Source organism: Elaeis guineensis, chromosome 1 (genome assembly GCF_000442705.2).
Source record: "Elaeis guineensis isolate ETL-2024a chromosome 1, EG11, whole genome shotgun sequence".
NCBI lineage: Eukaryota > Viridiplantae > Streptophyta > Magnoliopsida > Arecales > Arecaceae > Elaeis > Elaeis guineensis.
In genome coordinates this window covers 91,487,291-91,501,678 of record NC_025993.2, presented here as the reverse complement: position 1 = coordinate 91,501,678, position 14,388 = coordinate 91,487,291, and the positions used below count along the sequence as shown (strand labels likewise).

The 14,388-nt window shown below is 35.3% G+C and overlaps 1 protein-coding gene across 2 annotated transcripts; it reads left to right on the top strand.

Moving 5' to 3' along the window:
* The first annotated feature begins 851 nt into the window (after positions 1-851).
* LOC140857457 (nucleoid-associated protein At2g24020, chloroplastic-like) lies at positions 852-13,297 on the top strand. 2 transcript variants are annotated; one of them, XR_012140929.1, is made up of 8 exons: positions 852-1,047; positions 2,348-2,490; positions 7,648-7,748; positions 7,839-7,878; positions 10,629-10,700; positions 11,712-11,768; positions 11,858-12,145; positions 12,352-13,297. XR_012140929.1 is itself a non-coding variant. In XM_073256336.1 (7 exons), exons 1-7 carry the CDS (start codon positions 966-968, stop codon positions 11,930-11,932), a joined length of 570 nt encoding a protein of 189 aa, XP_073112437.1. In that variant the 5' UTR covers positions 852-965; the 3' UTR covers positions 11,933-13,297. The 2 variants fall into 2 exon arrangements, 1 of the variants encoding a protein (XP_073112437.1); XM_073256336.1 differs by having other exon boundaries at positions 11,858-13,297.
* The last annotated feature ends 1,091 nt before the right edge of the window (positions 13,298-14,388 follow it).

Genomic DNA, 14,388 nt, shown 5'->3' with positions numbered 1-14,388 from the left:
GAGAAAGAGATAATATATACTTTCGATCCTTGATTTACGGGATGATGAAATTAATATTGATCGAGGATTGTTGAAAAAATTTAAAACTTTTGATGTCAAATAGTTTTTAACCCTTCAATCTTTTGTTTCTTTCTACTCAAACAAATTTTTTTTTGCATGTTTGATTATATTTTTTATAACTTTTTGATGATTTTAAATGAATTTATCATGGCATAATAATAATTGATTATGAATTTCTCATGAACTTTATAACTGCTTATGATAAATAGTGAACGGCTTAACTCACTACAAATATCTATTTCCTAACTTCAGTTCTTTAAAATTTAAACTGAATTGTACATCAATCTATCTATTGCCCACCGGTAAGTATAGGATGCTTAGCTCTCTTTGGATTGTTTAGTTCTCACAGAATGTTGAAGATAAGGAGATTTAAATATGCTCCAAACTTTGAATCAGACAAAAAGATATATGTGTCTAAATTTATATTTTGATTTAAAATATTTGATATCATCTATGATGTCTTTTATATTATCTTAAATTTTTAATTTATAAAAATATTATTTAAAAAATAATTATATATCATACATCGTATCTGGTTCTAAGTTAGTTGCTATATAAATACAAGGAGAGGCCTTCGAGATTGCTATAAAAACTTTTAACAGCCATTATCTCTAATGCGGCTAATGTGTTTTATAGGTAATTATTATTATTTTTTTTTTGGCAAAAACCAAGGGGGAGGAAGATAAAAAAAAAAAAAAAAAAAATCTAGGCTGGTTCGATAATTTGACCGGACCGGACCCGCTCTGGTTTACAAAATAACCCTGGTCTACAGACGTCGCATGGATAGGCTACAGAGGGTACTCGACACCCGGAGCTAATATCTATCCTCGGAGGATCACTTCTTCCATGCTTCCCCTCTCTCTTCCTCTCTCCTTTTCTTCTCTCTAAGCTTTTTGCTCTCTCCAATGGTGTCTACGAGCGCTTTAGTCGGCAACTTACTGATACCCACGGACGGGATTGCCTCCGCCTTCCCTTCCTCTCCCTTGTGTGAGTATTTTGCTCGACCTCACCACAGCCGTTTAGGGTTTTTCTCCTCGGGACTCGATTTCTTCGATTGGTTCTTACGTCGAAACTTAATTTATGTATTGATTTGAATTGGCGGCTGGATTCTTCATTCACTTGGTTTTGTAACTTTTCTCTCTTTTCTTTTGCAAATAATTGAAGAACATAAGCTTATCTAGGACAAAATTCGTTGATGCTTTTAGAGAAAATAGGTTTCAGAGGCACTCCTGAACAAGCTGGTGTTGTTTTCTGGCAGTTATGCATGTTCCGGATTCCTGATATGATAAAAAGATGTGATCTTTGGTTGCAAGCTATGCTTTTCTTTTCCTCTTTTCCCTGTTAGAGGCTTGGTTTTGTTTGCATCTCTGCTTTCTGAGTGATCATTATGTTAGGAAGTGTGACATCCACCTGAGCTCATTGCGATGTCCATGAACTGTTATTTGGTTAGCTTGAATTACCAGTTTGAGGTAGACTTTCGAGCTATGCATCTGTCCTTAACTAGAGAGTGAAAAAGTTTAGAATTTGAAGTTTGAATACATGTTATTTATTAGAAGAAAACATGGATAAGGTGATTAGGGTGAATCATTTAACATTTATAGCTGGAATGACTTCTTGTTTCATTATTTTAATTATGACGTATGAAAGAATTATCAATTTTGTTAGTAAAGCAGGGTCAGACTTTAATGATAGCTATTTTTCCATGCTTCTAGATGTTCATGAATCACGAGTAGGTTTGCGAAGCCTGGTTATTGCTTGTCAGCTTTGCCTAGTTGTTGACTATAAGATTGTTTCTTTATGCTTCCAATGATCCTAATGGAAAAATTTTAGGCTTATGTAGTTATCCAGTAGATGTTCAGCACTGTTTTGATGGTCTAAGGTAAGATTACAATTGCAATCCAGTAACAATATGCATCATGTTGATGTTTCTTGCATTTTCGTGCATCATTTCAAAAACCACAGATGCATGCATATATTGTAAAGCTGTATACGTCTTTGCTTATACATGCGTGTCTTGTAAGGGAACATGCGCCTTATACATGCATATACCAAATCCTGGAATTTTTCATAGATATTTGGATTAACTACTAAATATAAGTATAGGCTCATGTGATATGTCATTCTTTAATGGTATGTATGGTTTATTATATGATCTTCATGGTGCCTGATTTTTCTGAAAATTAACAACTACTGTTGTATTGTTTTTAGTGGCAATGCATAAACATGCCAGCTTTATGTTCTTCTTTCGAAAGTTTTAAATTTCAGCTATGACCGTGCTCCATTTTAGGTCATAAACTTGATGCAAATGGTGTTCCAATTTTATCATGGCCCATTAGCAAACGAACACACACATTGAAGTCTCTTCGTGTATATGGTTTATTTGGAGGAAAGAAGGAGAAGAGTGAGAATAGTGATGATCCTCCATCAAAGGTGAGGAAGCAAACCATTTGTTGCCCCATTCATATTTGAATTTTATGATGCTCTTCATAGCATGCTAGCTTTACTAATAGGATTGAATTTGACCATAGACAATGAAACTTCTAATCCCTTATTGATCCAATAAATAACAAATGAATGTTGAAACATTCATATGCACTCTTCTAGACATGTATAGCTTAAATATTTGTTTTAGTACTCATATGTTCTTCCTGTTATTTATTGATGTCATTGCAATATATGGGGATAAGCAGGATGATGGTTTTGAGAGAAATCCTATGCCTATGACTTGGAATGTAGAAAAAGACAAGAAAACCCATGGAAGGATGTAAACACCATCAAATCACAATAGAAAAGAACTTAAAATAAAAAAAAACCCTCTGCGTCTATCAAAAATGCACTCTGGTCTGTTTTTTTAATAACCTGATCATTCCTTTCTTATAGATGGTCCACCATACACAAGATAGAAAGAAACAGTGTACCCTTCTATTTCGCCATTGTAAACCTGATCCTTTGTTTGAGTAACCCTTGGTGCCTTCTTTTGGTTTATCTATTGAAAGTTGATAAGTAATTCACACATTTCCCACAAGGAAGTCAGAAAAATTACAGAAAAAAATTTGGTTGTGTTGGGAGTGTTACCTTCAAACACTGATCTAGGAGATCAGGGTCATGTAGACGACAAGTATTTAAAGACTTACAGCTTTTACAGGATATTCTTTTTCTTATATGCTATTCACCATATTTATTATGTTCGATAATTACTTTATACAGGTTACCAAAGTGTCTTTATTTCAATGTATTGGTAGTAGAAACTCAAGATTATGGATAAGAATCAGATACAAAGGCTATTGAGTGGATCTGTATTCTGGTTCTGTGAAGAATTTTCATGCACATTGCATAAACATAATAAGATTAATGTCAAGACAAACAAATGGTAAAAATACAAATAAAAAGTTTGTGAGTGGATCAGATTTATTAAATTAAACTCTTGTTTTATGTATCGTATCCATTCACAAGAATCATACTTAAGGTCTCTTACTCGCTATGATGGAGAAATTTGAGAGCAACTTCATTCCCATAATGAGATAGGTCACTGTATCATTTGCATCATAGTGGTCAAGGTGTGCAGCATTATTTTTTTAATCAAGGATGCTTTGATCATAAAGTGATACCTCATCTTGGTTGTTAAATAAATCATACATATTTCCCCCAGAATATATTAAAGGTTGCACCCCAAGATGTCCATCCAATTTGGCATGATACACTTCAGAAAGCATGTCATATTCACAATTTTACAAGTTTAGATTGATATAATCAAGTGAGCTTAGTGTGTCTTGATTCTAGCCTGACTTTAGAATGTAATATAAACTTATTATATCTTCTTTAGAAATGAGTAGTTGACATGGAAAGATGGCCCCATCATGATTTGACAATTTGCAGTGGCTAGCATTATGAAGTGTCCAGATGTCCAACATGTTTGGGATGCCAACTAATCCATCATTTGATATGTTTAGTAATACTTGATGTATCAAGCTAACAATGGACATATCAAACATTATATCCTTTGAAACTGTTCACCATGCCCTATGATAGATCAGGCTAAATGTTTCCTTCCATATATTCTTATGAACAACTTCCATCTACTCACATCCCCAGAGAAGTCAACACACTTTTGCCATATCAAAATGCATTGCCTTCTATTTTTATGGAAGTTTCAACATTTAAGTTTTGAAGTTTATGGAAGTATGTGTTCTATTGATACCTTAAAAATCTCAATCACCTAATACCTGTCAAATACAGTTTAGAGGGTCTTATAGTCAATTTTCTTAATGGGAGAAGCTTGATTGTGGTGAAACTTTCAACATAAGTTGTAAGGATTGACAGATGGAGCTATAACCATGTTAGTCAATTTGAAAAAAATGCTTAACATGGAGGCTTAATGCTTAAAATGGAGGCTAATGCTTTTAGCAACTGAGGATATACTCAGAATTTGCCTTCAAGTTTTAGTTCTCAGATTTAAGATTGTGTAATGGTTTGCTGGCTTCATATAGTTAAAGCGGTCTGCCTTGTTCATGTCAAATTGAAGCAATGTATGACATCTTCTACAATTAGCTGCACCATGATGACATCAGTGGGGCACCAAAAGAACTTCAACTTTCGTTGCTTTCTTGGTATGAGGTTGTGCATGTTTCTACTGTGTTAGTTGATGTCAGTACAATCTGATTTAGGAGGCACTTGATCCTAAGAAAGAATGCAAATGACACTTCAGGCAAAAGAGTGGAAGAAGCTACTCAAGTTGATGATGAAGAGACGTTTCTAAATAAAAGGAGTATTTGTAACATTTGAAGAGTAGGTCCTCTGGAGAAAAGAAGAGAGGCATCACAATAGATGTAGGATCATCCTCCAATCTTAGTTCAAGTTGGTGGCGGCATCTCAACGAACATCACTCGAGCTTGACCAAAAGCTCAGTTAGACAACAAGAAAAACCTTAGTTTGGCTTGTTTGTGTAATCATGAAAATGTCATGGTGATTGAACAATGTTTTGCACATTCTTTACCAGATGTGGTGCAGTATCCAAGTCTTATTGTATTTGGAGCCTATGTTAGTCATATGTCCTATAGGTTGACCGCTATTGTATGACCGAGTTGAAACTCATGATACAATGGTCTCGACAAAGTCATACTACATAAGGGACAAAAGGTTACCTGGACCTAAGTGCTACATTTCAATATGGGATATCAGTATTTAATTTAGCTTTTTAGGTGAGTATAATTCCTTCTTGATTGTGATGTGCCCATAATATGATATAAAGATATCAAATGGAGGATCACCATCCAAGAATATAATAACAGGTCCACATTCTACAAGATCCATATATTGAACAATTATCAAATCAATTAAATTTTATGACATTATAAGTACATGTTTAAGGATTTTGTTGCCTTAATATATGGATATTTATGGTAAGATTGCAAAACTTGGTTTGGATATCTGTGGAACCAAACAAGTTTTAATTTTGGTAGCTTTTGATCCAGCTGTGCCAATAATAATAAAAAAAATAAAGTAAAATAAAGGGAAAATATTACAAAAAGCCAAAATAAAGAAGATTAGACTTCACTTTAGGAAATATTATGTTTATAGACTTTTGGGTTCAAAATCTTTGTGCTAAACCAACAAAAGTTTTTTTTCTTTTGGAAAATAAAAAGTTCAGAACAAAAATACAGCTCGTTTTTTGATCTCTAACTCTACACATGACAATCTACATGCAGACAAGATCTGAGCTCTGGGATGGTCATACTAGCTTTCATTTCCACGCAATTGCTTCTAACACATTATCAGAATAACTCTAAAATTTCTTAAATCTCAGAAAATCTGAGCTTAATCATGACAAAATGCTCTCTAGAACTCAAGAAAATGGAGAAATGATGAAATTAGCTAATTTCTCCATACATATAATATATTTAGGCACATAAGCTAGTTTTAATCATAAATCCAAATCCACCTTGATTTTGAATCAGTTTTGACTGTGATTAAAATGCGTTGAGAATTCAGTTGAAATATAAAATGACGTTTTAAGGAGTGATGTCATTTGTAATGATGTTAGTTACTTTAATTATTTGTTTAGTTCGGTGATTTGCAGAAGCTTCTTCATGCATTTCTTCTTTGCTCTCTGATTATTTTGTTTCTGCTTCTTGTTTTAAGTGGGCAATGGTTCTAGAATTTTTAGAATTTAAGACTGGAAGATAGGGGAAAAAACAGCCTAAAAGCACATTTGTTATACAGTTATTGGAAATAGTCACTGGCAGGCATATCTATAAATACTTGCTTTGGCTCTTGTCGAGAAAGGACTGACACTTGGATAAGTTGGCACGAGGAAAACATCACTATTTTGTGAGCAAAAATTCTAGAAAAAGAGGGTAGAAAATCTTGAATTTTCTTTCAGTCTTCAAGCCTATACATCTTTATATTCGCATTTGAATCTTGTGTATATATTACTTGTTTCATAAATAAATATTGTTCTTATCCATTACTTGCTTTTCCAAATTCTTATAGTTTTGGTCTTTACCTTAGTTCAATTGAATTTTATATGTCACGGTGTGCCCTCCGATTACATGTTTCAAGTCAAGGTGCTGTACAAATTGAGTAGACTTGGAACTACTCTACTTGCTCTCCCATTCAGTGAGACAGAGATGGATATCTACATGGCCTTGAATAGTGGCTAGCTTTCTAAAATTATATATGCTCAGATCTCAATGTTTCAATATATTCACTTCACTGGACTTGGACCCTATTCCAGATGGCATACTTGTTATTGCTTGTGCTCATGAATTTTGAATTTTAAAACATCATGTGGTTGAGAGAAGTGAGTATATAAGAGTAAATGGGGAGTTGCACCAATTAATGATAGTATTCAGGAGTTGAGCTGAGATGGAACAAGCTGATGTGACCAAGGTCTAAGGGGTACTAGGTAAATGAGAGTCTTGGACCTGTCTTGAAAGGGTTGGAAATATGTGGGGAATCCCAAAACACACAAGTGAACAAGAAAAAGGCTGTGTTAGTAAATTCAGCCCTTGGTAGGGATTGATTAAAAAAAAAAAAATCATAAACTGGACCCTAAGTGGTTGGGATAATTGGACCTGAATTTTTGCCAAGCAGCATTTGATGACCCTTAATTTTACAATTGAAAAACTTATCCCTTGAGATACTAGTCAAATCACATTTGTAACTATTGAGATATTTGATCAAGATAAAGAACGATCTTGAACCATCTTTCCTCAATACATACTAGATATCCCAAGAATTTATTCCTATTTTCTGTAATCCTCTTGGCCTTTTTCTGTTGATATGATTGATTGCTGTCTCATGCTAATTTTTGGATGTGACTGACACTTGTACTTTTGAAGATGATCTGAAGATATAGCTTGTCGGGTTCTTACTAAGAGGAGAAAATCCTACCTTATAGTAGCACTTTGGCAGCACCATATTCTCTACTGTTGTCCTGATGTTTGTCAAATGTATTTTTAACTTAAGCATCCATACTCTAAATTTGCACCTATCCATTGATAATATGGATACCATCATTTTCTATGGCCAAAGTCTTTCTTTTCTAAAGTTAAACTAACTCTATTCATCTCCTTTTATGTGCTTTAGCCGGGGATGTTTGGAAACATGCAAAATCTGTATGAGAATATTAGGAAGGCTCAGACGGTGGTCCAAGTTGAGGCTGTCCGTCTGCAAAAGGAGCTTGCAGCGTATGCATTAGTCATTAGATTCTGAATAATGTTTTTTCCTTATTTTCATGAGAAAATGTGGCCTCACTTTCATCCCTGTTTGTCTCGCAGAGCAGAGTTTGATGGTTACTGTGAAGGTGAGTTGATCAAGGTATGTCTGTCCACACGTGTTGTTTATCTTGATCATGACTGAAAACTGAACCATGTTAACCTCATAAAATGGGTAAATTGCAGTACATATTGGTCTCAATATATTGTTTGATGCACACTGCCAAGTTATCTTTTAAATTGTTTACAACATTACACCCTCAGGAATTCTTTATCTTTGACTATGTGTTAAATATAATTAGTCTGCAAAAGATACACGATAAGCTTTTATATTACAGGATTTTGGTGTCCAGGTGTCTTGAGTGTCCAACATGCCAAATTCCTGACAAACCTGAATGAAGACACACTGTAAAAATGAATTATTAATTAAAATTCACAAAAGTATGCACTTGTATGTATGTATATGTAAAATGTCTTTAACTAAATTGGCTGGTCAATGATAATCTTGTTTGTTGGGAAAAAAAGAGAATGTATGTCACTTGATGTTAAAAAAAAGGTGTTGGCTGTGTGTCACTTCAATACGTGACAGCTTAAAAACTAGCACTTTGGTAAAGGTGTCATTTTCAAAATTCTATGTCAAGTTTCGACGCTACATATGCATAATTAACCCTTTTGCCTTGCCTAGAGGTACTTTACCATGCTATCAAACTGTAGAACGTCTACAGTTTATAGATCTGAAAAAAATGAAGTGTATGATTCACTTTCAGAATTTAAGAAGGAAAAATTTGCTATTTTATGTTGTAAGATGTTTATGTTGTGCGTTTAATTGATCTCTCACATCAATAATGACTTGTAATTTTTAGTTAAATTAATGGGTTTTTTTGCATACATGCCCTCCTAAACCTTAGAATTTGCATGAGTATCCTTCCAAAATTGATATTTGCACATACATCCTCATAAAAAACTTATTTTGCATGTATACCCTTTTATTTTATTTTATTTATTTATTTATTTATTTTTGCATATGTACCCATGCCATCTAACCTGTTAAGAAATTAATGGTTTTAAAATTGAGATGATTGAAATATCTTTAATGGGTATATATGCAAAAAAAAATATTTATAAGGATATATATATATGTAAATAGTAATTTTACAGATATTCATGTAATTTCATATATTTAGGAGGGTATGCATGCAAAAAAAAATCCTTAGGTTTTTTATGTGAATATCCTCTTAAATATTGGTTTTTGCATGAACACCCTTTCAAAATTGATATTTGCATGAGTACTCTTACAAATATTATTTTTACATGAATATCTTTGACACAACAGTTAGCTGTTGTCATTAGTGAAAATCATATTTATTTAAATTAAAAATTAATTAAAATTATAAAATTATTTTCATATTTATTTAAATTAAAAATTAATTAAAATTATAAAATTAATTTTTTACTTCAAAAGCGAGTAATATGTTAATGGTCTCACTAGAAACTTATCTGACCAATTGAACTTTCCATCTTCCTAATAATAAAATTTTTTTGTTATTTAATCATTGAATTGATCTTTTTTCTGACCAATATTTTCGTAGAAAATATTGATGAGCAAGCACTAGATGAGTCTGAGTGTTAAAATAAGTTGAAATAGATAAAAATAGATTTTTTTTTTGCATGTATATCCTCTTAAATATGTTAAATTGTATGAATATTATCGCAAAGTTGCTATTTGCATGTTTACCCTTATAAATATTTCTTTTTGTGTATCTATCCATTAAGAGTATTTCAATCATTTGAATTTTATACTGCCAATTTCTTAACGGGGTTAGATGGCATCCGTATATTTGTCAAAAAAAAAAAAAAAAGGGGGCATATATGCAAAACAAGTGTTTTATCAGGGTATACATACAAATATCAATTTTAGGAGGGTATTCATATAAATTCTAATATTTGGAAGGGTATGTACACAAAAAACCCTAAGTTAATTTATAGGTCATGCTTGGCATCTCAATGATACATTGTACTAGTGGCCTATTATTTTATAAACCTTTCTTAACTTCAACCTTCCATTTGCAATTATTTTGGTCCGCAATTTTTTATGATCTTTATTCTTTCAGTATGCTGTCTCTTTTAATCAGTCGATGGCTTTCTAAGCCTCCTTTGCACACTCGAAGTTCCCATTTCTCTGCAGATATTTGTAGTAAATGATAAATCAACAATGTGTTTATGAATAACACATAATTAAGTATACACCATCAAATGTTACTGCCACTCATGAAACATCTGTTTCACTGTATTTTTGCTATCATATACCTTCTGGCATTTACATGCTTATAAGGTTATTGCATTGGCGGCATTTACATGCATATAAGATACTAACCTTTAGTGCAAATGTGTGTGCGCAGCCCAGCTCCAATCCCAGGTCTCTTTGAGAATCTACATCATATCTCTGTTAAAATAACTGCCATTGCCTGTGTTGATGAACACACTTATAATTATAGTTTATATGTAACACCTTATAGTTACTTGTAGGTTGTATAACACTTTATGGTTACTTACGGTTTATATCAAGGTTATATAGCACCTGTACTTAAATCACGGATATTACCAATGGACAACCTAGCACTGGTACCTCTGAAATTGTTGACAGTGACTTTTATTATCATATTTATAAAGCCAAACAACTGCAATAGAATGTAATCATGTTAGCATTTGTATCATGGAGTTTGGGTCCTTTTTTTTAGTGTCCGTTATCATTTCATGCTGTGCAGCTGCAATTAGCAATGGTGCATCCTCATATTAGTGTGAAAAAAGTTATCTATAGGTTCTCCATTTAATTTCAGTTGATCATTTTATCAGGTAACACTTTCTGGAAACCAGCAACCTGTACGCACTGAAATAACAGAGGCTGCGATGGAGTTGGGGCCTGAAGTAAGTGCTGATTTTGCACCATTTTCCAGTGGCTGTCTCTGTAAATTTTGATAATATTAGAAATACTTGCATGTATTGAAATAGATGAACTCAGCTTCAATTTTTATCTTGCATCGTGATGGTATTTTAGAGAAATCTTAATTGGTGGTGTACCATGATATCGGCCACCTGGCTATGGAATGATCTGATTGTAAATTTTTGGTACGTTACTGCTTGCTAATTTGCTTATCACAGTGCCTACACTACTCTCAGGAAATGACCATCTTATCAGACATATGGTCACCAAATTTCTATTATATCATTTTTATCCAGTAGCATGTGAACTACTACGAGAAATATTAAGGAAATGGTTGACAGCCGGTAGGAAGAATGTGCTCGGCTGGGCCTTCTTGATTTTATACTTCATGTTCCATGAGTCACTCCATTTGTGATGGGAGAAGATTTGGAAGATGACATTGAATCATTTCTCTGGTACAGGAATACAGTTTCTGTGATATGGTGCTAGTGGTTTAGAGCCATTTACCCGTCCACTTTTTCCTCATATTTCTTTGCTGCCGCCTGCCTGCCTGCCGGTGAGCTGGTGGCAGCAGCGGCCTGAGGAAAAGGCAGATGGTGGATTGTGCATTTTAAATGCGCCACCATTTGTAAAGTAGCATCATCCTTGTATATGGTCAGCTTTCTTTTCTCAACATTTATGCCTTGAAATCCAGGTCTTTATTTGTCAGGCCTCCTTTTATTTTTTTATTTTTTTTAACCAATGTTGTATCATTGATGAAATGAATATAACAATTATGTCAGTATATATCTAATCTAATTTCAAGATGGAGGTAAGCGATACATCATCATTGTTTCATCCAGGAATGAAATTGACACCTATGTGAAAGATATGATCCTTCAAGATTTTTTATGTTGTTATATGAGTATTCAGTTGAAAATTTTTCTGGGATATTTCTTCTATCTGTGTAATTTAATAAGAACCTGAAATCCTCATCCTTTATATTATCTTTGCAGAAGCTCTCTTTGTTGGTAACCGAGGCATACAAGGATGCACACCAAAAAAGTGTCGAGGTAAGACTTGTATCCTTGTAATCCAAGATCCCATGTTTGAGTTTGTGAAGTATATTAAGCTAAACAATTGCATAAAAAATTCCTTCTAGGCCATGAAAGAGAGAATGAGCAATCTCGCCCAAAGCTTAGGAATGCCACCAGGCCTCAGCGAAGGGCCCAAATGATGAGAGGCAGTGTTATTTCACCGAGACTTCTAATGCTCATCAATTTTGCATACTAGCTAAGATTAAGGGGTCAGATGAATCATGGCTACGCATCTTCTAATCTCACACAGCTTGATTAGCTACATAAATACTTGTGCTCATTGTCACGATTGTTGTATCAAAGAGAATAACTCGCAGAGCCCTTTATTTTTTTCAATGATTTATCATAATTAGGTGGGTTTTTCTTGCATATATCTTCCAATATTTGCCACTATTGCATATAACTCCTTCCCTTGTGCCCATTTGCAAATTGATCCCTATAAAGTTATACTTCATAATTGTCTGCAATATGTTGCCAGGCTAACTCAGCCTTTTTTTTTCCTTCATATTTGATGACAAAATTATCCTGCGCCCCTATGGATGATGCTGGAGGACTGAAGGAAGGCTAGGTTTGGACTATACTGCAGGCAATGAGATGGTGCCTGGGCTAGTTGAGGATGTGGAGCATCGCGAAGTTGCCGTTGGGCATGTGGCTGTAGACCAACAGTCGAAAATGTGGCAGTGGCAGGTGCAGCAACTCCTTGACACCATGAGGTTCTGATGCATTGGCCTTTCCCAGTGACTTCGCCTCCTAGAATGCCTCTTCCATCATGATTGCCTCATAGGTGGACGTTGTCCACATTCTAACGAGACTCGTGGGAGAGATTGTTTTGGCCGAGATCGAGCTCCACGGTATTGGAGAAAGTGAGGACACATTCGTCGGAATGGGGAAAGACAATTCATTGGAGCTGAGCTGGAGGATGGAGACATTGGAGCAGCTAGCGAGCTGCGTCAAGATTTCACTATAGATGTGATTGCCGAGGGAGAGGACTTGAAGGGATCAAATGTAGCCGTAGGTCGAGGGGGTCATGCTAGAGGAGCTGGCAGTCTGGTTCAGATGCCGCAAGCTCGAAAGGCTGCCGGAACCCTAAGGGACTCAGTTGAAGTTCTTAGTGATAAAGATCACCTGAAGGTCTGGCAGCCAGAAGATCGCTAGAAGGTTCTTCTACCTGCTGAGATCCAATGCCTTCAAGTTCGAGAATGCTGCTGGAGGGTCTGTTCTTGCTCAAATTTGGACTCTAAAGCCCCACAAGATTCTTGATGCTGGATAGAATCTCAATAGAGATTCTATTCTTGGTGGGGGTTTGAGAAGCTCATATTGCTCCTTCGGCATGTTGCCGGGAGAGGTTCGTGCCAAGGTGTTATGGGGTGAGTGTTTTTTTTTTTTTTTGGGTGTATGCGAGTGGTCGCACCACTTTAGTGTGAGTACAATTCAAAAAGTCGGAAAATAAAACACCCTGCGTGGTCCGTGGCAGATCTTGTCCTTGCACAAGGTCTAGTTTTTGATATGCTTGGGCAATGTATGATGTTATCCAATTTGTCATATTATTCACCTCTCGAAAGAATACCGAATAGACACCGTGATGGAATCATAAAGGGAATCTCAGATATCATGGAGGAGCGTATGGACCTTTAATTGTTTTGTCTTTTATCGAATCTATTTGGTAATTATGGCAAAATTATTCTGTATAAAAATACTTTTCGCTCGCAGCTCTTTTCTGGTGCAAATGATGCTCATCCAAGCAGTTTGAAGTTTAGCTTTGAGATGAAAGTTTCAAGATGTGACCCTCTACCGTTAGCAATCTAGCATTTGGACTGTGGATGATATTATAACCAGTACCATCTCTGCCATCTCTAATGCTATCATCAAAGTTAACCTTGACAAATTCCGAAGAAGGGGGTTCTCAAGAAATAAAAAAGAATCATCTGGGTCGCTATAAGAGCAGCATGGGAGTCCTAGAATTTGGGGTGTTAAGATATAGGCTAATAGCGTCGAATGTACTTTGCAGCTAAGTAAAAAACTGTTTCTAGCATCTAATGCGTAGGCACAATTTTGACTTCGAAGATCAAGATGTTTCTGGAAAGCTAGATTTGATAGGCAATATACACCATCTTGGTTCTCTAGGAACATGTTGACACTACGGTCATACTAAGACAGATTGCATCAAAGAAGGGGTCCAGTCAAGCCGCTGCTGGCCCTCTAAGACTGATCATCCACCATCCTCCAAATTAACCTCGCTCAGATAACGAAGAGGACTGCTTTGTCAACTCGTCCTCCAACCTACAAATCGAACAAGAAGTCAGAAGCTCTATACCCCTATCTTTGAGTAACATACGCATTGAAGCCGATCCCAAGTGACCTTCTAGAGAAAGAGTCTCATCTTGGATGAGAAAGCCACTCCAGATCCAAGTAGCCTTGATCCTCCTATTTGTCCCAGGTCTGTACATCTCAACGAGGTCCCTTATTGGAATCTTAGGCAATACGATCAACCTACACCCTCAAATCCTGACTTCGATGGATGGAAACCGGAATAGCGAGAATCTGATCACGAGTTGACTACCAAAGAGACATGACATCCTTTGTTCTCTAGCCCCTG

Coding starts and splice junctions, on each gene's coding strand:
- LOC140857457 (XM_073256336.1), top strand. CDS start 966: ATGGTGTCTACGAGCGCTTTAGTCGGCAACTTACTGATACCCACGGAC. Junction 1,048..2,347: donor CTTCCCTTCCTCTCCCTTGT/GTGAGTATTTTG, acceptor GCTCCATTTTAG/GTCATAAACTTGATGCAAAT. Junction 10,701..11,711: donor CGATGGAGTTGGGGCCTGAA/GTAAGTGCTGAT, acceptor TTATCTTTGCAG/AAGCTCTCTTTGTTGGTAAC.